Genomic DNA, 23971 nt, shown 5'->3' on the forward strand with positions numbered 1-23971 from the left:
GAACAGGCTGAGTCTCTTGGAAAGGCATTGAGGGATGACTTGAGCAAACTTGAAAATATGCAAGATTTTAATAGGGTTGGCAGGGCTAGTGTTTCCTTTTGAGACAAAAAGTTATGAACAATCAATGAGATGAGCACCAAAAATTAAATTTGGTAAAGTTCTTAACCCATTGAGTGACAAGAATATGCACTTGATGTTACAAGGACCTGTTGAGATGACACTAACTTATCTAGCTTCCCCTTTAATGTTGAAGGGAATAGAGGATTATGTTAATAGCTGGATGAAGGATAAGGAGGCTTGAGTGGAAGAAAAATATAGATATGGTTAAAGACTGAAACTACAGTACAAAAACAATGTAATTAGGGATTAAGAAAGGTGGGAGAGGAATGACAGGGAAGCATTATAGTCAAGTATTAAAAGAGAGAATTGGATTGAGGGAAAATGTACTTAAATTGCCCTTTGAGTGTAAAAAATACTCTGGGGGAATGAAACTCACTAGTTTAAATTGTTTGATTTTGGGGGCAAAGATTAATCACTATCATTCTCCCCTCAGTTTTGTGTTTGCAGTAAAATCTTAGCTTTCTCCAAACATTACTACTGCTTGGCTTGGTCATTATTTTGCCTTTCTGTAAAGATGCAAATGGATTTAGTTGCATTTAATTTAACCATTCAATATTTGATCTGGCTGGACCACTAGATCCTATTTGTCCTTACTTCACACTACTACATGACCAGGCTAGAAAGCAAAACAAAACTTATTTTCTCCACTGCTAACCAACTCCTTTTAAATTCACCTACCCTCTTAACTGGGAGGACTGAATCAATATTCAGTTCCTATGTCCTAAAGCCCTAGCTTTGAAAGTGGAATTGTAGGTAGACTGGATGGTGAAAAAGGTATTTGGAATGCCTGCCTTTATTGGTCAGTGCACTAAGTTGAGACATGATGTGGCTGTGCAGGAGATTGGTGAGGCTACTTCGAGAATACTGTACAACTCTGATCGTCCTGCTATTGGAAAGATGTTAAAATTGAAAGGGTTCAGAAAAGATATACAAAGATGTTACTGGACTGGATGGTTTGAGTCATAGGCAGAAGTTGAATAGGCTGGGTTTGGCCCAGTATGATATTAGTGTTGGAGGCTGAGAAGTGACATTTGAGGTTTATAAAATTATGGGATGCATGTATAGGACAAATAGCCAAAGTCTTTTTTTTTGTAGGATGGGGGAGTCTAGTTCCAGAGGGTGTGGGTTTGAGGTAAGAGGGGAAGAGTTTAGTAATGACCGGAGGGATAACTTCCAGATGGACGGTTGTTTATTGAATGAGATGTGTGATGATACCCCTTTTAACAAGGTTAGGTTGTCCTTTTTTTTCAGGAGGTCAAAAAGACTCAAATGTCTGGGGTTGATCTACTTGAGAATGCTTTCGGATTGGGAAAAAAAAACTCAACAAAAGCGGAGTGGCCAGTTGTCCCAGCTCCGCTTTTCTCTGGTTTGGTTTTAGCAGCCTGGCTGTTCACTGAAAAACAATCAGTTCAGTTTGCGGCTGCTGGTCCAGGAAACAGCTACACAGAAGAATGTATTCCATGCTGATCCCTCTGCCCATTTTCTCCTGTAAGATCCTGTGTTTGATTTTACTTGTTTTGCCTTGGATGTTTATGGGAATTGTTGCAAGTATTTGGAACAGCATTAAATTGTGAGAATCTGGGTTTTCAGATAGGTTGTTATTCGGTATTCTGTTCTCTTTTGTGTTTCATTTGGTAATCTTGTAAATCAATTCTATTTTGTTTAAAACTAAGTGGTTTGACCAGCTGCATATCTCCTGGAATATCCTCTTTACAACTGCCTAAAACAGTTCAAAGTTAGGGTCTGGGCTACTTGAAAATTTTTGAGGGGGTCTAGCCTGGTCCATGACCTGGGATTTGTTCCATAGTTCCAAATTGGGATTAGGGTTGTTGGACTCTAAGACAGCGAGTGATAAGCATTCGTGTCTTTTTGTTCTGGGTGTTTAATTCATTTGGCTTAAACAGTGCTTGGGATACCAATGGCTCTTTCAGTCACCTAGAGTTTTATGAGGGTGAAAGAAGTGACTGAGTGTTTTGCAAAAGGTGATTAAAGTTAAGCTGCTGGAATTAGCAGACAAGCTGGAGCTGCCTCCTTCCATGAGGATAGGGGAGATAATTATACCAATAGCTCAGCATTTAAATTTGCTCGAAACATCAATCTTTAGGAATGGCTAAAATTCAATTGAAAATGAAACCGCTGTAAGAAGCAAAAGTCCAGGAAAGGGCTGCAGAAGTGAAATAGTTTGAATTACGATGAGAAGCAGAGGAAAGAGAAGAATAATGAATTGTAATAGCAGAACAAAAAGAGTTTGAACTTAAGAAATTGCAACTTTGCAGTTTAAAAATTCACTTTCTGGAATAGTGAGAACTCAAGTGGAAGAGCAGTGTTCAAACAGCAAGATTATTAGCTGAAATGGCTGCTGAGTTGGTCCATAAATCAAAGTTTGGCTTCGAAAATCAGTTTCAATCTGTGAGGGATAGAAATTAGGGAAAAGAGAAATCCTCGTGGAAAGGGATAGGTAGATCTCGGTGAAGATCACAAGGATAACATCACGGTAAAAAAGGAAACCCTTGAAGGGGAAAGAGAAGTTAAAAAGCTCTGGTGTCTTCACTGCAATAAAGTAGGCCACGTGAAATCACTAGTGCATTAGGAAACGCACTTGGAAGCCAGATGTAGGAAAATAGGATAAGTCAGTGAATTTTATTGGAGTGATAATGGAAAGCACAGTAGAGGCTAGAAAGTTGCACCAGAATGTATAACCTGGTTGGAGGTTTGTTAAGGAGGAAGTGCCAGATCATGTTAAACCATATACCTGCAAAGGTAAAGCTAACTTGCATAGGTCAGGAGCAGCAGGTAAAGAGGTTACAATATTCAGAGAAACCGAATCTTCTCAATTTGTGATATTGCAAGATATGAAATGTACCTTTGAAGGACTATTGCCAGAAACGGTGGTAGTAACAGTGAGACGAGCACTTAATTATGTAAAGTGGGGTTAGTGTGTCCAGGGAAGAGTGGAGAAGTTGTGGTAGGAGTACTGGACAACATCTGAGCTCCAGGAAAACAATTTGTCCTTGCTAACAATATAGCTGGTTCACAGGACGGAGTGCTGCCCACTGTGGTTGAAAAGCTAGTGGAAACTCCAGCAACTAAACTTGCCGGACACGTCCTGGGATTTTTCCTGACTCTGGCAATGAGATCACAAAATCACCCAATTGAAACAAGAGAGACCAAAGACTACAGATAAGGAAGTTGAAGGGGTATCAGCAGAAATCCTGTTTGACCAGACGGTTGGCACAAACCAGGAGCAGATAGATGGCACAGCAAACATCTTTAGCTTAGATAAATTAACTGAGTTACAGCAGAAAGATGAAAAATTAAAGCAATTGTATCAAAAGGCAAACACAGAAAAAGAATCCAAATGTATCCCTGAATGTTACTATCTAAAATAATGTCTTAATAAGGAAGTGGAGACCACCATATTCAGGCAGATGAGAAAAGGGCAGAAATTCATAGTCGCATTGCCAGTGGGTTATAGAAAGGTGGTGTTGCAGGTAGTGCAGGAGCTATCAATAGGGTGCCATTTAAGACTGAGGAAAAACTCAAGCTAAAATAAAAAAACATTTGAAATGACCTGGACTGCACAAGGATGTAGTTGCATTTTGCCAGACGTGTCATACATGTCAGGTAATCGGAAAACCACAGGCAGTAATAAAACCCACGCCTTTAATACTTATTCCTGCATTTGAGGAACCTTTTACAAGCATCTTAACTGATTTTGTTTTAGGTAGGGGTCCTAACACAAAGTGGTAAATTAAACTGCATTTATTTCAATGCAAGGGGCCTAACAGAGAAGGCAGATGAACTCAGGGCATGGTTAGGAACATGGGACTGGAATATCATAGCAATTACAGAAACATGGCTCAGGGATGGGCAGGACTGGCAGCCTATTCCAGGATACAAATGCTACAGGAAGGATAGAAAGGGAGGCAAGAGAGGAGGGGGAGTGGCATTTTTGATAAGGGATAGCATTACAGCTGTGCTGAGGGAGGATATTCCCGGAAATACCCATCCAGGGAAGTTATTTGGGTGGAACTGAGAAATAAGAAAGGGATGATCACCTTATTGGGATTGTATTATAGACGCCCCAATAATCAGAGAGAAATTGAGAAACAAACTTGTAAGGAGTTCTCATCTATCTGTAAGAATAATAGGGTAGTTATGGTAGGGGATTTTAACTTTCCAAACATCGACTGGGACTGCCATAGTGTTAAAGTTTTAGATGGAGAGGAATTTGTTAAGTGTGGACAAGACAATTTTCTGATTCAGTATGTGGATTACCGACTAGAGAAGGTGCAAAACTTGACCTACTCTTGGGAAATAAGGCAGGGCAGGTGACTGAGATGTCAGTGGGGGAGCACTTTGGGGCAAGCGACCATAATTCTATTCGTTTTAAAATAATGATGGAAAAGGATAGACCAGACCTAAAAGTTGAAGTTCTAAATTGGAGAAAGGCCAATTTTGACGGTATTAGGCAAGAACTTTCAAAAGCTGATTGGAGGCAGATGTTCGCAGGTAAAGGGACAGCTGGAAAATGGGAAGCCTTCAGAAATGAGATAACAAGAATCCAGAGAAAGTATATTCCTGTCAGGGTGAAAGGAAAGGCTGGTAGGTATAAGGAATGCTGGATGACTAAAGAAATTGAGAGTTGTTGTGCTTCTGTTTGCCAAGCTGGGAATTTGTGTTGCAGACATTTCGTCCCCTGTCTAGGTGACATCCTCAGTGCTTGGGAGCCTCCTGTGAAGCGCTTCTGTGATGTTTCCTCCGGCATTTGTAGTGGTTTGAATCTGCTGCTTCGGTTGTCAGTTCCAGCTGTCCGCTGCAGTGGTCGGTATATTGGGTCCAGGTCGATGTGCTTATTGATTGAATCCGTGGATGAGTGCCATGCCTCTAGGAATTCCCTGGCTGTTCTCTGTTTGGCTTGTCCTATAATAGTAGTGTTGTCCCAGTCGAATTCATGTTGCTTGTCATCTGCGTGTGTGGCTACTAAGGATAGCTGGTCGTGTCGTTTCGTGGCTAATTGGTGTTCATGGATGCGGATCTTTAGCTGTCTGCCTGTTTGTCCAATGTAGTGTTTTGTGCAGTCCTTGCATGGGATTTTGGACATTACATTGGATTTGCTCATGCTGGGTATTGGGTCCTTCGTTCTGGTGAGTTGTTGTCTGAGAGTGGCTGTTGGTTTGTGTGCTGTTATGAATCCTAGTGGTTGCAGTAGTCTGGCTGTCAGTTCGGAAATGCTCTTGATGTATGGTAATGTGGCTAGTCCTTTGGGTTGCAGCTTGTCCTCATTCCGTTGTCTTTCCCTTCAGCATCTGTTGATGAAATTGTGCAGATATCCGTTTTTGACGAATACATTGTATAGGTGTTCTTCTTCCTCTTTTTGCAGTTCTGGTGTACTGCAGTGTACTGGCCCTTTTGAATAGTGTCTTGATGCAACTTCTTTTGTGTGTGTTGGGGTGGTTGCTTTCGTAGTTTAGGACTTGGTCTGTGTGTGTGGTTTTCCTGTATACAATGTATTTGCCAAAAACAGATACCTGCGCAATTTCATCAACAGAAAAATATCCAGAATTGGAAAACCAAGAATGCTATTTTCTGTGGTGAGCATTTAATAACATTTCTAAAACTTTACATATTTTAGGTAGTGACAACAGGAAGAGACTTCTGCGAAATGAATGACAGTATTAGGCAAGAACTTTCAAAAGCTGATTGGAGGCAGACGTTCGCAGATAAAGGGATGGCTGGAAAATGGGTAGCCTTCAGAAAGTATATTCCCTTTAGGGTGAAAGGAAAGGCTGGTAGGTATAGGGAATGACTGAAGAAATAGTATGTTTGGTTAAGAAAAAGGAGGAAGCATATGCAAGGTATAGATGGTATAGATCAAGTGAATCCTTAGAAGAGTATAAAGGCAGTAGGAGTATACTGAAGAGGGAAATCAGGAAGGCAAAAAGGGGACATGAGATAGTTTTGGTAAACAGAATTAAAGAGAATTCAAAGGGTTTTTACAAATATATTAAGGACAAAAGGGTAACCAGGGAGAGAATAGGGCTCCTCAAAGATCAGCAAGGCGGTCTTTGTGCGGAGCCACAGAAAATGGGGGAGATAGTAAATGAATATTTTGCATCAGTATTTACTGTGGAAAAGGATATGGAAGATATAGAGTGTATGGAAATAGAGGGTGACATCTTGCAAAATGTCCAGATTACAGAGGAGGAAGTGCTGGATGTCTTGAAAGGTTAAAGGTGGATAACTCCCCAGGACCTGATCAGGTGTACCCGAGAACTCTATGGGAAACTAGAGAAGTGATTGCTGGGCCTCTTGCTGAGATATTTGTATCATCGATAGTCACAGGTGAGGTGCCGGAAGACTGGAGGTTGGCAAACGTGGTGCCACTGTTTAAGAAGGGCGGTAAAGACAATCCAGGGAACTATAGACTGGTGAGCCTGACCTCGGTGGTGGGCAAGTTGTTGGAGGGAATCCTTAGGGACAGGATGTACATGTATTTGGAAAGGCAATGACTGATTAGGGATACTCAACATGGTTTTGTGTGTGGGAAATTATGTCTCACAAACTTGATTGAGTTTTTTGAAGAAATAACAAAGAAGATTGATGAGGGCAGAGCAGTAGATGTGATCTATATGGACTTCAGTAAGACGTTCGACAAGGTTCCCCATGGGAGACTGATTAGCAAGGTTATATCTCATGGAATACAGGGAGAACTAGCCATTTGGATACAGAACTGGCTCAAAGGTAGAAGACAGAGGGTGGTGGTGGAGGGTTGTTTTCAGACTGGAGGCCTGTGATCAGCGGAGTGCCACAAGGATCGGTGATGGGTCCTCTACTTTTTGTCATTTACATGAATGATTTGGATGTGAGCATGAGGTGCAGTTAGTAAGTTTACAGATGACACCAAAATTGGAGGTGTAGTGGACAGCGAAGAGGGTTACCTCAGATTACAACAGGATCAGGACCAGATGGGCCAATGGGCTGAGAAGTGGCAGATGGAGTTTAATTCAAATAAATGCAAGGTGCTGCATTTTGGGAAAGCAAATCTTAGCAGGACTTATACACTTAATGGTAAGGTCCTAGGGAGTGTTACTGAATAAAAAGACCTTGGAGTGCAGGTTCATAGCCCCTTGAAAGTGGAGTCACAGGTAGATAGGATAGTAAAGGCGGCGTTTGGTATGCTTTCCTTTATTGGTCAGAGTATTCAGTACAGGAGTTGGGAGGTCATGTTGCGGCTGTACAGGACATTGCTTAGGCCACTGTTGGAATATTGCATGCAATTCTGGTTTCCTTCCTATCGGAAAGATGTTGTAAAACTTGAAAGGGTTCAGAAAAGATTTGCAAGGATCTTGCCAAGGTTGGAGGATTTGAGCTTTCGGGAGAGGCTGAACAGGCTGGGGCTGTTTTCCCCAGAGCGTCGGAGGCTGAGGGGTGACCTTATAGAGGTTTACAAAATTATGAGAGGCGTGGATAGGATAAATAGACAGAGCCTTTCGCTTGGGTCGGCGAGTCCAGAACTAGAGGGCATACATTTAGGTGAGAGAGGAAAGATATAAAAGAGACCTAAGGGGCAAGTTTTTCATGCAGAGGGTGGTACGTGTATGGAATGTGCTGCCAGAGGATGTGGTGGAAGCTGGTACAATTGCAACATTTAAGAGGCATTTGGATGGGTATATGAATTGGAAGGGTTTAGAGCGATATGGGCTGCGTGTTGGCAGGTGGGACTAGATTGGGTTGGGATATCAGGTCGGCATGGATAGGTTGGATTGAAGGGTCTGTTTCCATGCTGTACATCTCTATGACTTTATTTGTTAACAATAATGGATGTGTTCAGTGGCTATAGGAAGGGAGAAAAGCTGGAGATACAGTTAGGTAGATGGGTTAACTCCAGGAAAGGTCGGCAGGTCGTGCAGAAGTCTCCTGTGGCTATCCCCATCTCAAACAAGTATGCTGTCTTGGAAAATGTACTGGGGTGATTGACTCTCAGGGGAATGTAGCACGAACAGCCAAATGTCTGGTATCCAGACTGGCTCTAATGTATTGAGGGGTATGTTGGGTGGCAGGATCAAGGATATCTCTGATATGATGCAGAATGTTCTCAAAGGGGAGAGGAACCAGCAGGAGCTCATTGTACACATTGGAAGTAATGACTTTGGAAGGAAAAGGATGAGATTTTGAAGGGATAATATAGAAAGTTAGGCAGGAATTTAAAAAGGAGGCCCTTGAGGGTAGTAATATCTGGATAACTGCCCAGTGTTATGAGCTAGTGAGGGTAGGAATAGAAGGATAGAGCAGATGAATGCGTGGCTGAGGAGCTGGTGCAGGGGAGAAGGGTTCATGTTTCTGGATCAGTGGAATCTCCTCTGGGGTAGAAGTGACCTGTACAAGAAGGACAGATTGCACCTGAATTGGAAGGGAACTAATATACTGACAGGGACATTTGCTAAATAGTAAATGTGTGCGTTGTGTGTTTTGGGGGTGGGCGGGGTCTCAGGGAAATAGTGAGAAAAGACATCGATCTGAGACTGGTAGAGTTGGGAAAAGGAGCAAGTCAAACAGTCGGGACAGGCAGGACGAAATCAGAGAACAATGTAGGACTGATAAATTAAACTGCATTTATTTCAATACAAGAGGCCTAACAGGGAAGGCAGATGAACTCAGGGTATGGTTAGGATCATAGCAATTACAGAGACGTGACTCATGGATGGACAGGACTGGCAGCTTAATGTTCCAGGACACACATGCTACTTGAAGGATAAAGTGAATAAATCTCCAGGACCTGATCAGGTGTACCCTAGAACTCTGTGGGAAGCAAGGGAAGTGATTGCTAGCCCCCTTGCTGAGATATTTGTATCATCGATAGTCACAGGTGAGGTGCTGGAAGACTGGAGATTGGCTAACGTGGTTCCACTATTTAAGAAACATGGTATGGAAAAGACAGCAAACTGTAGAGTGGTGAGCCTGACATTGGTGGTGGGCAAGTTGTTGGAGGGAATCCTGAAAGACAGGATTTACATGTATTTGGAAAGGCAAGGACTGATTAGGGATGGCTTTGTGCATGGGAAATCATGTCTCTCGAACTTGATTGAGTTTTTTTTGAACAAGTAATGAAGAGGATTGATGAGGGCAGTGCGGTGGACATGATCTGTATGGCCTTCAGCAAGGCGTTTGACAAGGTTCCTCAAGGTTAGATCTCATGGAATACAGGGAGAACCAGCAATTTAGATACAGAACTAGCTCAAAGGGAGAAGACAAAGGGTGGTGATGGAGGGATGTTTTTCAGAGTGGAGGCCTGTGGCTAGTGATATGCCACAAGGATCGGTGCTGGGTCCACTGCTTTTTATCATTTATATAAATGTGGATGTGAGCATAAGAGGTATAGTTAGTAAGTTTGCAAATAACACCAAAACTGGAGGTGCAGTGGACAACGAAGAAAGTTACCTCTGATTACAACAGTATCTTGATCAGATGGGCCAATGGGCTGAGGAGTGAAAGATGGAGCTTAATTTAGATAAATGTGAGGTGCTGCAATTTGGAAAAGCAAATCAGAACTTATACACTTAATGGTAAGGTCCTTGGGAGTGTTGCTGAGCAGAGAGATCTTGAGTGGAGGTTCATAGTTCCTTGAAAGTGGAGTCACAGACAGGATACTGAAGGCGGCATTTGGTATGCTTTCCTTTATTGGTCAGTGCATTGAGTATAGGAGTTGGGAGGTCATGTTGCGGATGTACAGGACACTGGTTAGGCTACTTTTGGAGTACTGTGTGCAATTCTGGCCTCCTTCCTATCAGAAGGATACTGTGAAACTTGAAAGGGTTCACAAAAGATTAACAAGGATGTTGCCAGGGTTGGAGGATATCAGCTACAGGGAGAGGCTGAATATGCTGTGGTTGTTTTCTGTGGAGCATTGGAAGCTGAGGGGTGAACTTATAGAGGTTTATAAAATCATGAGGATTATGGTAGGACAAAAAAGTGTTTTCCCTGGGGTGGCGGAATCCAGAACTAGAGGGCATAGGTTTAGGGTGAGAGGGGAAAAATATAAAAGGGACCTAAGGGCAACTTTTTCATATAGAGGGTGATGGGTGTATGGAATGAACTGCCAGAGGAAGTGGTGGAAGCTGGTACAATTACAATATTTAAAAGACATCTGGATGGATATATGAGTGGGAAGGGTTTAGAAGGATATGGGCCAAATGCTGGCAAATGGGACTAGATGAGGTTGGGATATCTGGTCGGCATGGATGAGTTGGAACAAAGGATCTGATTCCGTGCTGTAGATCTCTATGACTCTATCACTTTGGAAGGCAGGCTTGGTAATAAACCTGGCTAAAAGTGAATTTGCCAAAGCCCAAGTCACCTTCCTAGATTATGTTATTGCATATGGACAAATTGTCCCATGGAATGCAAAAACAAAGTTTATTGGGGAGTTTCCCATACCATTGACAAAAAGAGCAGTACTATGATTCCTGGGATTGAGTGGATTTTATCAAAAAATTCATACCAAATTTTAGCAGTGTGGCTGCTTCAGTCACTGAATTATTGAAGAAAGACAATAAGTTTCAGTGGACAGTGGACCCTCAGAAAGCATTTGACAGACTGAAAGCTGTGTTAGCCACCGCCTAAGAGTTAGCTACACCTAATTATGCAAAGCCATTCAAGGTGGCTATAGATGCCAGTGATGTGGGTGTCAATGCTGTACTCTTACAAGGAGACAACAAGATAGAAAAACCTATCTGGTATTTCACCAGGAAACTGAACATTCATCAGAAGAAATATTCGGCAATTGAAAAGGAGACTTTGAACTTGGTGATGGCATTACAACATTTCAATGGTTATGTTACCAGTAATGTATCTGAGACAATCATATACACTGACCATAACCCATTAAAGTTTGTGGAGAACTTTAAGGACAAAAATGCTGACCTGTTTAGATGGAGCTTGTTGTTACAGCCATTCAGTTTGAAATTGTGCATGTGGCAGGACAAGAAAACTTGATTGCCGACGCATTATCGAGACTTGAATGAGAAACACAGGCATTTAGTGGCAGGAGTAAAACTGACTGAAACAAAATAAAGTTGTGCATGTTTGCATGATTATTGTCAATGTAATGTATAAGTGTGTTGTAGAGTATTAACAGTTTAAGATCATGGGGTTTTAAAATGTAGCCGTCTTTGAATATGGATGGTTCATTTTCTTTGGCGGGGGGGGGGGGGGGGGGGGGGGGGAGGGTGAGAAGGTGTGATGATGCTGCTCTTTTAACAAGGTTAGGTTGTCCTTGGTTTTTTTTTCAGGAGATCATAAAAACACAGACTCCAAAATGTCTGTGGTTGTTCTACCTGAGAATGCGTTCAAGTTTAAAAAAGACAATGAAAGGGGATTGGCCAGTTCTCCCAGATCAGCATTTCTCTGGTTTGGTTTGATTTGGTTTTAGCAATCTGGCTGTTCACTGAAAGCAGTCAGTTTTGAGGCTGCTGGTCCAAGATACAGCTACATGGAAGAAGGTGAGTTTCTCTGTCAACTCACTCTCTCCTGTAAGACCCTGTGTTTGATTTTACCTTTTTTACCAAGGGGTGTTTATGGGGATTGTTGCAAGTATTTGGAATAGCATCATTAAGTTGAGATAATCTGTTGGGTTTTTGGATGGGTTAAGTTATTCGGTATTTTGTTCGCTTTTGTTTGTGTTTCATTTGGTCATCTTGTCTAAATGAATTCTATTTTGTTTTAAACTAAATGGTTTAACCAGCTGCATCTCTCCTGGAATATCCACATTACACCTGCTTAAAACAACTGGCAAAGTTAGAGTCTGGGCTACTTTCTTGAAATGTTTTGAGGGGGTCTGGCCTGGTCCATAACAGCTGCCAGAGGAAGTGGGGGAGGCAAGTGCAATTACAACATTTAGAACATTGAATGTTACACAGCCCTTTGGCCCTCGCTGTTGCACTGACCTGTGAAATTAATCTGATTCCCATCTAGCCTATACCATTCTATTATTATCCATATGTATAATCCAATGCCAATTCAAATGACTTTAATGTCAGCAAATTTACTACAGTTTCAGGCAGGCTGTTTCACTCCCTTACTACACTGTGTAAAGAAACTACCCCTGATATCTGTCCTAAATCTATGTCCCCTCGTGTCAGCTTTCACCATTCTTGCAAAAAGGCTTTCACTGACTAGCCTATCTAACCCTCTAATTATATTGTAGGTCTCAATTAAGTCACCTCTCAACCTTCTTCCCTCCAATGAAAACAGCCTCAGTTCCCTCAACCTTTCCTTGTAAGACCTTCCTTCCATACCAGGCAACATCCTAGTAAATCTCCTCTGAACCATTTCCAAAGCTTCCACATTCTTCCTATAATGTGGTGACCAGAATTGTATATAATATTCCAGGTGTGGCCTTACTAGTGTCTTGTACAACTAATGCATGACCTTGTGGCTCCAAAACCCAATCCCCCCATCAATGAACGCCAACAAACCATATGCCTTCTTAACAATCCTATCAACCTGGGTGGCAACTTTCAGGGATTTATGCACCTGGACATAGAGATCTCTCTGTTCATCTACATTGCCAAGAATTTTACCATTAGCCCAGTATTCTGCCTTATTTCTTCCAAAGTGAACTACCTCACACAAAGGCATTTGAATGGGTATAGGAATAGGAAGGATTCATGAATATGAATAAGAATAAGAGGGAAATGGGCCAAATACTAGCAAATGGGACTAGGTCAGATTGGGATGGCTGGTCTGTGTGAATAAGTTAGACTGCAGGATCTATTTCTGTGCTCTTTCACTCCTGTTTTCATTTCATCCAATCCTTTTCAGCTACGTAGGCTCTGAGTTATAACTTTCCTTTGATATCTTGCACCATGCTCATCTGGTTCAACTCCCACAATTTCAGTCTCTTTCCCATTACACTGATCACTAAACTTCCCTTTCAGGCACCTCAGCTGATGTGATTCTCTGTTACTAATCTTAAATACATTGTTGCTAGCCCACAACAAAAAAACCCTTAAATTCTTCTAGAAATTATTGACTCATCCCAATTTCCACTTTCTATGCTGAATCTTTAATGCTTTTACAAACAAGGAGATCTGTCTCTCCAACAACTGTTAATTCTTTAAAATCAGGTTTACCAACCCCACCCTATAAAGAAATAACCACATTTATGAATGCTGTACTATTCCTGTATGCATTATTGCTTATTTCCTTGAATAACTACCACACCATTCATTTTAGCAGTTTAGTTGCTTAATCCTATTGTTATCTCACCCAGATGTTTTCCTCTCCAAATCTCTCATTTCCATTGATAATATCTGTAGATATTTTATGTTTTCAATCTATTCAGAGATGTTATTACACACCTCTGGTACAGTTGAGACTTGAACTAAAGCCTTTTGGCGCAACTACCACTGCCACTAAAGTCCTATTTGCTTGTATTTTATCTTTCACTAATTCCAGCTCACTCATGTTCTCTCAGTGGTATTTTCCGTGCAGCAAGTGGATTGATAGAACAAACACACCTCGCCCCATTCCCCATACTCGCCTGATACCAGGGACATTACCGTACCGCATATCCCTCCAATTGCGATTGTAATTGATTTAAGCGGTAATTTATGCTTGGAGATTCATGGTTATGGAGTAACATGAGTAAAATATCCTTTGTTCCATCGTGTCCGCACCAGTCGTCAAACATCCATCCACTCAAATCCATTTTCCAGCATTTGGCCTGTAGCCTTCCATACTATGGCTTTTCAATAGTTTACCTAAATAGTTTTTAAGTATTTTGATAGTTCTGGTATTTACTATCCATTTTTAAGCAGTAAGTCCCTGCTATCAGGAAATCCACTTTTATAGTTTAAGTTTAATAAGTTGGTTTTCATTTCGAGCGTAATCTGTTTTTCCTCCCAGCGTCTTTATTCATCCATTATTGGTGCCGGTGGACACAGTGGAGTTGTTAGCGGACTCCCGAAAGAGGCATGATTTGGAGACGCCGGTGTTGGACTGGAGTGTACAAAGTTAAAAATCACACAAAACCAGGTTATAGTCCAACCGGTTTAATTGGAAGCACTAGCTTTGACGAAGGAGCGGCGCTCAGAAAGCTCGTGCTTCCAATTAAACATCCCGAAGAAGGCGCATTGACAGCGCTCTTGGCTCCTGTCAGGCTGTCCAGCCAGAAGGAACTGCAACTGCTCCCCAGCAACGCGCAGCTCCGACACGTCCTAAAAATTAACCGGTTAACCTTCCATTCCTTCTATAGTTGTTTGTGCCTCTTTAAAAAAAAAGTGGTACCTTTTCATATGTGTTTTTTAAAATTGATTTCACTGGGGGGAGAGCGGAGTGCATTGTCATTTGTGGACTCACTGCACGAATCTCTTATAGTTCGGTGCTGACGATGCGATGCTGCCAGCCATTGGTCGTCCCCGCCCGACCTCTGTTCCTTCTTTTCCCTCCCCTCCCCCTGATCCATCGCGAGCCTTTTGCAGCTGCCTGACGTGTTAATTGCATTTCTCCCCACAGCTGTTTCCTGATCGCTCTTTCAGGTGCAAATCGTTGCTTACATTTAAAATATAGAAAAGCCGACGCGAAATGTTAAAAATACGAATTTAGTTGGTCGACTTTTCACCCCTATTTGTTTTTCCTTTCTATTATCTTTTAAGGCTGATGCAATGACTGAAGAAAAAGTTAACTCGAATTTTCCCATCGTTCGCGTCGAAGACGAACGAATAGATTTTATAAAGGAGCAGGCGTTTAAGTCGTTAAAGGTAAGATCGGAAAAGTGGAATAAATTCATTGCGGTGGATGAAAATAAAAAACTGCTGCTGGATTTTTTCGATGAAATGCGGAATGGAAGGCTGCTGTTCTTTACTGGAGCAGGAGGAGCTCTGCACGCTGACTCACAGGTACGGGCTTGTATAATAGTGGGTTATAGGACTTTTAAAAGTCGAGTTTATTATTATCAGTTTAAAAACCACTTTTTTGAAGAGCAGAGGGAGTAAATCTGGAGGTGAAGTTTGGTGTTTATTAAGTCGCTATCCAAAAGAAAAATAAAAAAATTGTTGAAATTAATCATAAACTTGCGTTAAAATGTCTAATTATGATGTTGCAATCGTTGTTATTGTTATAAATGCAATATCAACTATCTCGTGGATAATAAGTTGAATCCAAAATTGCGTTGTGTATTGCGCAGAGTTCACATTTTTTTCTCTAAACGGTGCAAAATTAACAACTTGCTTTTCTTTTTCAAAGTTGACCTTCCCATCAAAAAGCAAAATGCTTTATATTTTCAAAAACTGTAGTGGAAATTTGTCGGATAATGACCACGTAAATGAACTGATGCTTGGAGAGATCTTGCAACACCCAGTGGAGCATCTTGCAGTTTTAATCAATGAGGTAGAAAAACATACCAGCACACTTATATCAAATGGGATCGTACATTTTTTTGTGAGTTTTTTAAAAAAAAACACTAGTCCCATTGGTGAATAGTATCTGTCTACCAGACCAATGCTATATCTCGAATTTGCACATTTTGTAACATTTATCCATTTGATAACTATGGCTGGCAGAAATTGACCAATCGTTTGAATGGAAAAGGTCAAGATTGTGGTCGAAGTTAATTGTCCAATGTAGGCCATTTGTATCTATCACAATAGTGAAACACTCCACTCCACATGAAACCATGTGGTCTTCTGGGAGAGGGGGTGTGAAGTCTGAGGGATTCCTCTGATCCATCTGGGCAATAAAAACCTGTCATGATGATTATTTTGACCCTGACTTCTCTGTACCTACCTCTTGTAACAAATGATGGCTGCCCCAGCTTTTAACTGGAGTAATAGTGCATGTTGGTATCTACTGCACAAGACAATGGCTTGTTCTTGGCATGACTGTTTCCTGGCTTGGATTTGGCATCTTAGCTTCAAATTGTAACTCCTGTCCTCACTGACCTACTTGATTGGAATAAGACTCTGTCTAGTCCAGGCCCACCTTCATTTTTTAAATCCGATCACACCTTTATGATTCTAAAATATAGTATCCCAATTTGTTTATCCTAAGATGTCCTCTGTATCCTGCTAAAGCATTATTATCATCTAAGACTGGACATACTGTTCCAAGTAAAATCTGACCAAAGTCATGCAGAAGAACAAAATAATATGCCTCATCTTGTACATATTTGTCCTAAGATTACGCCCCCAACACTCTTTTTTTTTCTCTAGCTATTGGTTCACAGTATTGTGTATGTACTTTAGAGATGTGTATTTTTAAACAGCTCAAATCTCCTCCTTTCATCCCTTTTTAATGCTTTTCCAGAAAGGGTGTATGAATGTGAAGCTTTATTTTGGACCATAAGCTTCGGGCTGTACTTCTTCAAATTGGGCTTATGACTCCTAACACACTATCTGAAGCAGATATGCATTGTGCATAGTCCTAAGACTTGCACAGATGTTTATCTGTGAATTTACAGATAATGCCTAAAAAATACATGCAGTTTTTCTTTAAACAAACTTCTATAACCTCTTGGTTATGCTTTCTTTCCAGTTCCAAAAGTTCAAAAAGCATTAATATATTTGCTACTAGTCCTTGGAAATTTCTCACAATCCGGTAGCAACAAGTAGAACTCCATGAGTTTCTGTTAAACATTACATGGAACTGAGATGTATATGAATGTTGCTTCCACTGAAGGTGTAAATGATCTTATTGTTAACTTCCTTTTGTACAGTGTACGTGAACACTCCACGTAATGTGATTTTGATGTACTACTGTATCTGTGTTGTTTAAATGTAATGTGGTCTCCCCTGAACATTTTATCAATGTGCTGTCATTTGTCATACACAAGTTATTCATAATTTGTAGTAGTATGTAGGCTATATTCAGCTAAGTATTAAAATTATTCTCATAAATTTAAAATTATATTTTGAAAATATAAGGATCAAATTTACACTTGCCACCAGAAAGGCTGAACTGTTGACTGAGCTGAGCTACTTTCATGTCAATCATTTGTCAAAAGAATGACCCATTAAAAGATTGAATTGTGAAGTAATCTAATATACCTCATCAAATAACAGTGAATAATGTATAATGTGCTTTGAGAAGCAGTTGTAATGAATGCTTATAGGATAATAATCTTTCTTTTTATTGATTTCATATCTTGTGTTACTTTAAAGAATAAATACTAGTTGTAGCAAATCCCAGGAGTTTCAGATTAGGTTATATTAAAGAACAGATCCTCCAGCATAGTCATCTCAATTACCTGTCATTGCTTTCTTTATTAACTAAACAATTGAATAAATAACTGATGAAATGGTATAGCAGGGTAGCATTCAGCTTAATGGGAGATTGTGTGATCGCTGTGAGACCAGTCATCTGTGCAAAACTAGCTCAGACTCTTTAATGCAAAGTTTCCTGTATCACTGTTGAAGAATAACTCGAATTTTGTAACAGCGCTTCAAGTATGAATGGGAGAAGTGGAGAAAAATAGATGAGGCAGCCAAAAATAAAACCGTGGCCAAAGCTGTAGAAATAGATAATAGATGCAGGAGTAGGCCATTCTGCCCTTTGAGCCTGCACCACCATTCAATATGATCATAGCTGATCATCCTTAATCAGTATCCTGTTCCTGCCTTATTTCCATAACCTTTGATTCCACTATCCTTGAGAGCTCTATCCAACTCTTTCTTAAATGAAGCCAGAGACTGGGCCTCTACTGCCCTCTGGGGCAGAGCATTCCACACAGCCACCACTCTCTGCGTGAAGAGGTTTCTCCTCATTTCTGTCCTAAATGGTCTACTCCGTATTTTTAAACCATTTGGACACAGAACTGGCTCAAAGGTAGAACACAGAGGGTGGTGGTGGAGGTTGCTTTTTAGACTGGAGGCCAGTGACCAGTGGTGTACCACAAGGATTGGTGTTTGGTCAACTGCATTTCATTACTTATATAAATGGTTTGAACATAGGAGGAATGGTTAGTAAATTTGCAGATGACACCAAAATTGGAGGTGAAGTGGACAGTGCAGAAGGTTACCTCAGAGTACAATGGGATTTTGAGCAGATGGGCCAAGGAATGGCATATGGAATTTGGATAAAATGTGAGGTGCTGCATTTTGGAAAGGCAGGATGTATACACTTGAGTGTTGCTGTACAAAGAGACCATGAAGTGCAGGTTCATAATTCCCTGAAAGTGGAGTCGCAGGTAGACGGGATAATGAAGAAGGCTTTGTTATGCTTGTCTTTATTGGTCAGTGCATTAAGTATAGGAGTTGGGAGGTCCTGTTGCAGCTCTACAGGACATTGGTAGGCCACGTTTGGAGTACTGTGTGCAATTCTGGTCTCCCTGCTATAGAAGGATGTTCTGAAACTTGAAAGGGTTCAGAAAAGATTTACAAGAATGTTACCAAGATTGAAGTATTTGGGCTATAGGGAGAGGCTGAATAGACTGGGGCTATTTTCCATGGAGTGTCGGAGGCTGGGGGGTGATCTTGTAGAGTTTTAAAATCACGAGGTGCATGCATAAGGTAAATAGACAAGGTCTTTCCCCAGGTTGGGAAAGTCCAAAACAGGAGAGCAGAGGTTTAAGGTGAGAAGGGAAACATTTAAAAGGGACCTAAGCGGCAACTTCCTCATATAGACGATGGTGCATGTATGGAATGAGCTGCCAGAAGACATGGTGGAGACTGGTATAATTACAACATTTTTAAAAGACATCTGGCTGTATATATGAATAAGAAGGGGTTAGAGGGAAATGGAACTAGATTTATTTAGGATATCTGGTTGAAATGGATGAGTTGAACTAAAGAGTCTGTTTCCATGCTGTACGTCTCTATGACTCTAAATCTGAGGTAGAACACAGATGAACTGAGAGTATGAGTAGAAAACCCTTTTCCCCTTAAAAGCGCTATGGTCCCAATTCTTCTTTTATATCAATGGGGTCCTCAGTTATTATAGAGTCATATAGCGTGGAAACTAACCCTTTTGTTATGTTGTCTGTGCTGACCAGACATCTTAATCTGACCATTTGCCAACATTTGGTTCATAGCCTTTTTTAAAATCTTTCCCCTCTCTCTTGACCTAACGAAGTATAAAAAACCAGTATCAATGAATCAACTAAAATTGATTAAGCAGGTTTTATAAATGCTTGCACAAACAAGCAGTGAAGACAATATGAAAGTTTTATATCCTTTTAAGGCCCAGGATTCCTTGAATGGTGCAAGCATAGGTTAAGCCTTGTCTTTTTTTAGATTAGATTCCCTCCGGTGTCTTCAGCCCAAGAAGTCCACATCAACCCTTCAAAGAGTAACCCACCCAGACTCATTTCCCTACATTTACCCCTGCCTAATGCATCTAACACTATGGGCAATTTAGCATAGCCAATTCACCTGACTTGCACATCTTTTGGATTGTGGGAGGAAACCGGAGCACCCAGAGGAAACCCATGCAGACACTGGGAGAATGTGCAAACTCCACACAGGAGTTGAATTGAACACGGGTCCCTGGCATTGTGTGGTAGCAGTGCTAACCACAGAACCCACTGTATCATTGAAGTAATGTTACACTGAATTATATTTCCGAAGAATAACACCGCAGAAGCAATGGTAAAACCATGTCATCAAAAACGCAGATTCAAATTAACTCTCTATGTTAGCTTAGGGTGGAGTCATCTGAAGTCACCTCATCTCTGTAACTAGAGTCATCAAGGCTAAACAAATACCCATTTCTTATTCCCTGGGCCCCAGGCGTTAACATATCATTATGTATACTCCATCAAGTTGTATAAATAATGTTACATCCTGTAATTAATAATGCTGAATTTCACAAATGATTCACTTGGCAACACCAGGATTACGAAAGCAATTGAAAAATGTTTCTCGTTGAATGTCAGGATGTACTTCATATAAATAGGTCTGTTTCCATGCTGTACACCTCTATCGGTCCAACCAGTCCATGCTGACCAGATATCCCAACCCAATCTAGTCCCACCTGCCAGCACCTGGCCCATATCCCTCCAATCCCTTCCCATTCATATACCAAGAGAGTTAATTTAGAGTTAATTTTAATCTGCATTTTTGATGATATGGTTTTACCATAGCTTGTTATTTCAAGCATAAAGTACATGATTTCTGTGGAAGGGTGACCAGACCCAACAAGTTAACTTTAATTTATCTTCACAGATGCAGCCAGACTAGCTGAGCTTTTCCAGCAATTTCTGTTTTAGTACTTTAACAAATTATGTTTTCTTCTACAGTTCTAAATACATGTTTGACTTATTTTCTTAAATTTAGTAGATGATCCTTCAATTGAATCTCATGTAATTAAAACATATATAATTGTTTAAACTCAAATGTTTTAGCACCTTTTTAAATAGCTGCAACGTCAGCAAGACCAATTTTTAGATTAGATTAGATTACATTACAGTGTGGAAACAGGCCCTTCGGCCCAACAAGTTCACACCGACCCGCCAAAGCGCAACACACCCATACCCCTACATTTACCCCTTACCTAACACTACGGGCAATTTAGCACGGCCAATTCACCTGACTTGCACATCTTTGGACTATGGGAGGAATCCGGAGCACCCGGAGGAAACCCACGCAGACATGGGGAGAACGTGCAAACTCCACACAGTCAGTCACCTGAGGCGGGAATTGAACCCGGGTCTCTGGCGCTATGAGGCAGCAGTGCTAACCATTGTCCCAATTTTCTGACCCAACTGTTAATTACCTCAAGCACTGTTACCTCAAGAAAAAGATATTTAAGGTAAAATCCTAAAGATTATTTCAAGCATAAAGATAAATAATATGAAAATCTTGCATGCTCTTATTAAGACATGACTGAAAGAGGGTAGAAATGGCATCTTAACATCACTGGTTGTACAAATTCCAGATGAGAAGGAAGCATTAAGAAAGAGGAGAGGGTTGTAATATAGTTTAAAAAAACAATAACACTGATGGAAAGGATGATCTGATAGAAGGATCATTGAAATAAAGCCACATTGGCTCAACAGAAGAGCAGAACTAAAACAATCATTACTGGAAGGTAGTGAAAGACCTCCCCTTGCTGCCACCACCAAACCCAACAAGTGGAGAGTGAGAGAGGAACAAAAATATTGGCAAAGTTGAGAAGTACAAAAATGATAAGTCAGTAAGAGAGGATTTCAACAAAGATATTAACTCTGAGACTCGGTGTGGATGGCACAGATATAGCAAAACTTATAAAATGCATTCATGGGAATCTCTTTAGTTAGTACAAAGCAATTCCAATGAGAGTGGAAAATATGTGACTTGGCTTTAGGGAATGAAGCTTAGCAAGTGGAAGGGATATCAGTTGGGGAGTACTTTGGAAGTGATCATAACTCAAATAAATTTGGGGTAGTTATGGAAAGGGACAAAGATAGACTGGAATAATAGTTCTCAGCTATCTTTACTAGAGCTGAGATGTGATTTAGCTAAATTGGATTAGAAACTGCAACTTGATAGCAAATGAGTACTGGATCAATTGGAGGTGTTTAAGGAAGAGGTAGCAAGGGCTCAGAATAAGTATGTTTCCTTAAGAGGTGAGACTAACAAATACAGAACACTCTGGATGTTAAAATGTTTATTAGAGGAAGAAGGAAATAAAGGGAAGCAGATATCAAGGGCTTAATATTGTTGGAAATCTAGAGGAGTATAAGAAATGAAGGAGGCAAACAAAGAGGTAAAACAATGGAAACTCCACAGATTTCTTTTGGTAAATCTACAAAACAGCAAAATGATAAAAGCAGGAAGTTTATGGACTGGAAGAGAAACCTGCGTGAAAGCAAAGGACTTTGAAAACTGACCCAAGTTATAAAATACAAAGGAGAGAAGACAAACATTACAATTGGGAAGGAGGAATGTGAAATACCAGGCAAAATTAAACTGAGAGAAGAAACATTTAAGGATTTAACATCTTATGAAAATGTATGATTTTCCAGGCCAAGATGAAAACTATCCTGGGCTGAGGTTAAGGGAAACAAGTGAAAAAATAACAGAAACTCTAACCATCATTTTCCACCCTTCTCTGGCAAAAGGATTAGTTTCAAAGGACTGGAGGCATCTGACGTTGAGCCATTGTCTACAGAGGGAGGAAGGGAAATCTATAAGAAAGTATTCTGAAGAACTGGATCAAATTAGTTAGAAACAGATTAATCACAGACTATCAGCACAGTTTTAAGGAAAGAAAAATTGACTATTGTGAATAAGTATTTTGTAGAAGTAACAAGGCAGTTAATGAGCATAGTGCTTTTGATGTAGTACATGGATTATATCAAGATTTTAGACAAAGTCCCGCATGGCAAACTGGTCACAAAAGTAAAAGCACATCATCCAAGGCAAAGTGATAATCTAGATACAATGTTAGCTCAGAGGCAATGTGCAAAGGTAAGTATCAATGTAGGTGATTTTGAGGTTGGAAGGATCTTACCTTTGCTCCTCAGGACTCCTTACTAGATCTCTTTTAGTGGAATATATTAATAATTTGGTCTTGAACATAGGAGACATGATAAAAAAAGTTTGCAGACAATACAAAAATTGGCCATATTGTTGATAATCAAGAAGAAATTTGTAGATTACAGAAGAATATCAATGGATCAGACAGGTTGGTAGATAGTGGCAAATGGAGTTTAATTCAAAGAAGTGTAAGGTAAAATGCTTTGCGAAGGCTAGCAAAGTAAGGGATTAGACAAGAAATGGCAAGGAGGTATGCTGGGAAGTGTGGAGAAATAGAGGAGGCTTTGGAGTGTACGACCGCAGATCCCTGAAGCTGACTGGACAGGCGCAAAAAGTGGTCGAAAAGGGGTTCTTGTCTGCCTTAGCCTTGCCACTGAGTTGACGAGCAGGGAGGTTATGCTGGAGTTGTATCATACGCAAGTTAGATTACAGGTGGAATATCGTAGGCAGTTATAGTCTTGTAGGAAAAATAACTTCCACTAAGATGGCAGTGGAGTTGGCTTCTGAGACCGGATCTTGTCTGCTCCTTCTGCTTTTCTTTTTGTTTTTTGTCTCTCTCCTCTCGTTTTCTTTTCTGTTTTTTTTTACTTACCTCTTGGTGAAGAACTCTGTTATGGTGATGGTATGAGTGTAGACTTGAGGGCGGTGGCGGAGGAGAGTTTGTGTTCCCAATGACTTCTGCAGCATCATGGTTGCTGGTGCGGATGCGAGTTTGGATTCCCTGTGGTGTCTGCTTCCAGCACAGATTCATGGAGATGGTTTGAGCCCAATATGAGACTCTGCAGCATCAGCAGCAGCTGTACTGGCATGGTGGGTCCGAAGCAGACTTGTGGCGGCAGAGTTGAGTTTGAGCTAGTGCAGTACCCGGCAGCATCAGTGGCGTCTGCATTGGGGAGGCCAAATGAGGACTTGGAGGCGAGATGCCCTGAAGATTGGTGACTTTCATTCCAGTGGCAGTGATGTGGGGAAGGGGACTTTTGCTTGGCCAATAGGCTCATGGCCCATAGTGGAGCATTTCACAAGAGGGATTGTAAGGTTGAAACATTTTCTTTTATTTCTTCATTTTTTTTGCCTTCATGTTCTGTGTTTTGTTTTATTTTTCTGTTTTTTAAGATGGCACCGGAGAGTGGTAATACTATACAACACTCTTCACTATATTTTGTAATGAGATACAGGTGACAAGAAATAATAAAAAAAAGTATTTGCACTAAAGAGGGTACCAAGGAGATTTGAGAATTAAGCCTAAATTGGATTATGAAGAAAGACTGGATAGGCCAGGGATGTTTTTATCAGAATAGAGGAGGTTGAGGGGAGACATAAATGAAGTGTAGAAAATTGACAGGTCCATATGAAATGGATAGGAAAGTTGTCTTCTTGATTGAGAGGCCCAAACCAGG

At 40.7% G+C, this 23971-nt stretch overlaps 1 protein-coding gene across 1 annotated transcript in view; it reads left to right on the plus strand.

Annotated features, from left to right (window-relative positions):
• The first annotated feature begins 14524 nt into the window (after window positions 1–14524).
• Window positions 14525–23971, plus strand: part of dnah9l (dynein, axonemal, heavy polypeptide 9 like) — a 432311-nt gene continuing 422864 nt past the window's right edge. The window contains exons 1-3 of the mRNA XM_043693603.2: window positions 14525–14660; window positions 14778–15020; window positions 15367–15510. Of these exons, the coding sequence (XP_043549538.2) occupies window positions 14787–15020; window positions 15367–15510 (378 nt within the window). The 5' untranslated portion in view covers window positions 14525–14660; window positions 14778–14786. The remainder of the gene's footprint in view (window positions 14661–14777; window positions 15021–15366; window positions 15511–23971) is intronic.

Source organism: Chiloscyllium plagiosum, unplaced genomic scaffold, assembly GCF_037043375.1.
Source record: "Chiloscyllium plagiosum isolate Xiang-an unplaced genomic scaffold, Cpla_swu_hap1 HiC_scaffold_7, whole genome shotgun sequence".
Taxonomy (NCBI): Eukaryota; Metazoa; Chordata; class Chondrichthyes; order Orectolobiformes; family Hemiscylliidae; genus Chiloscyllium; species Chiloscyllium plagiosum.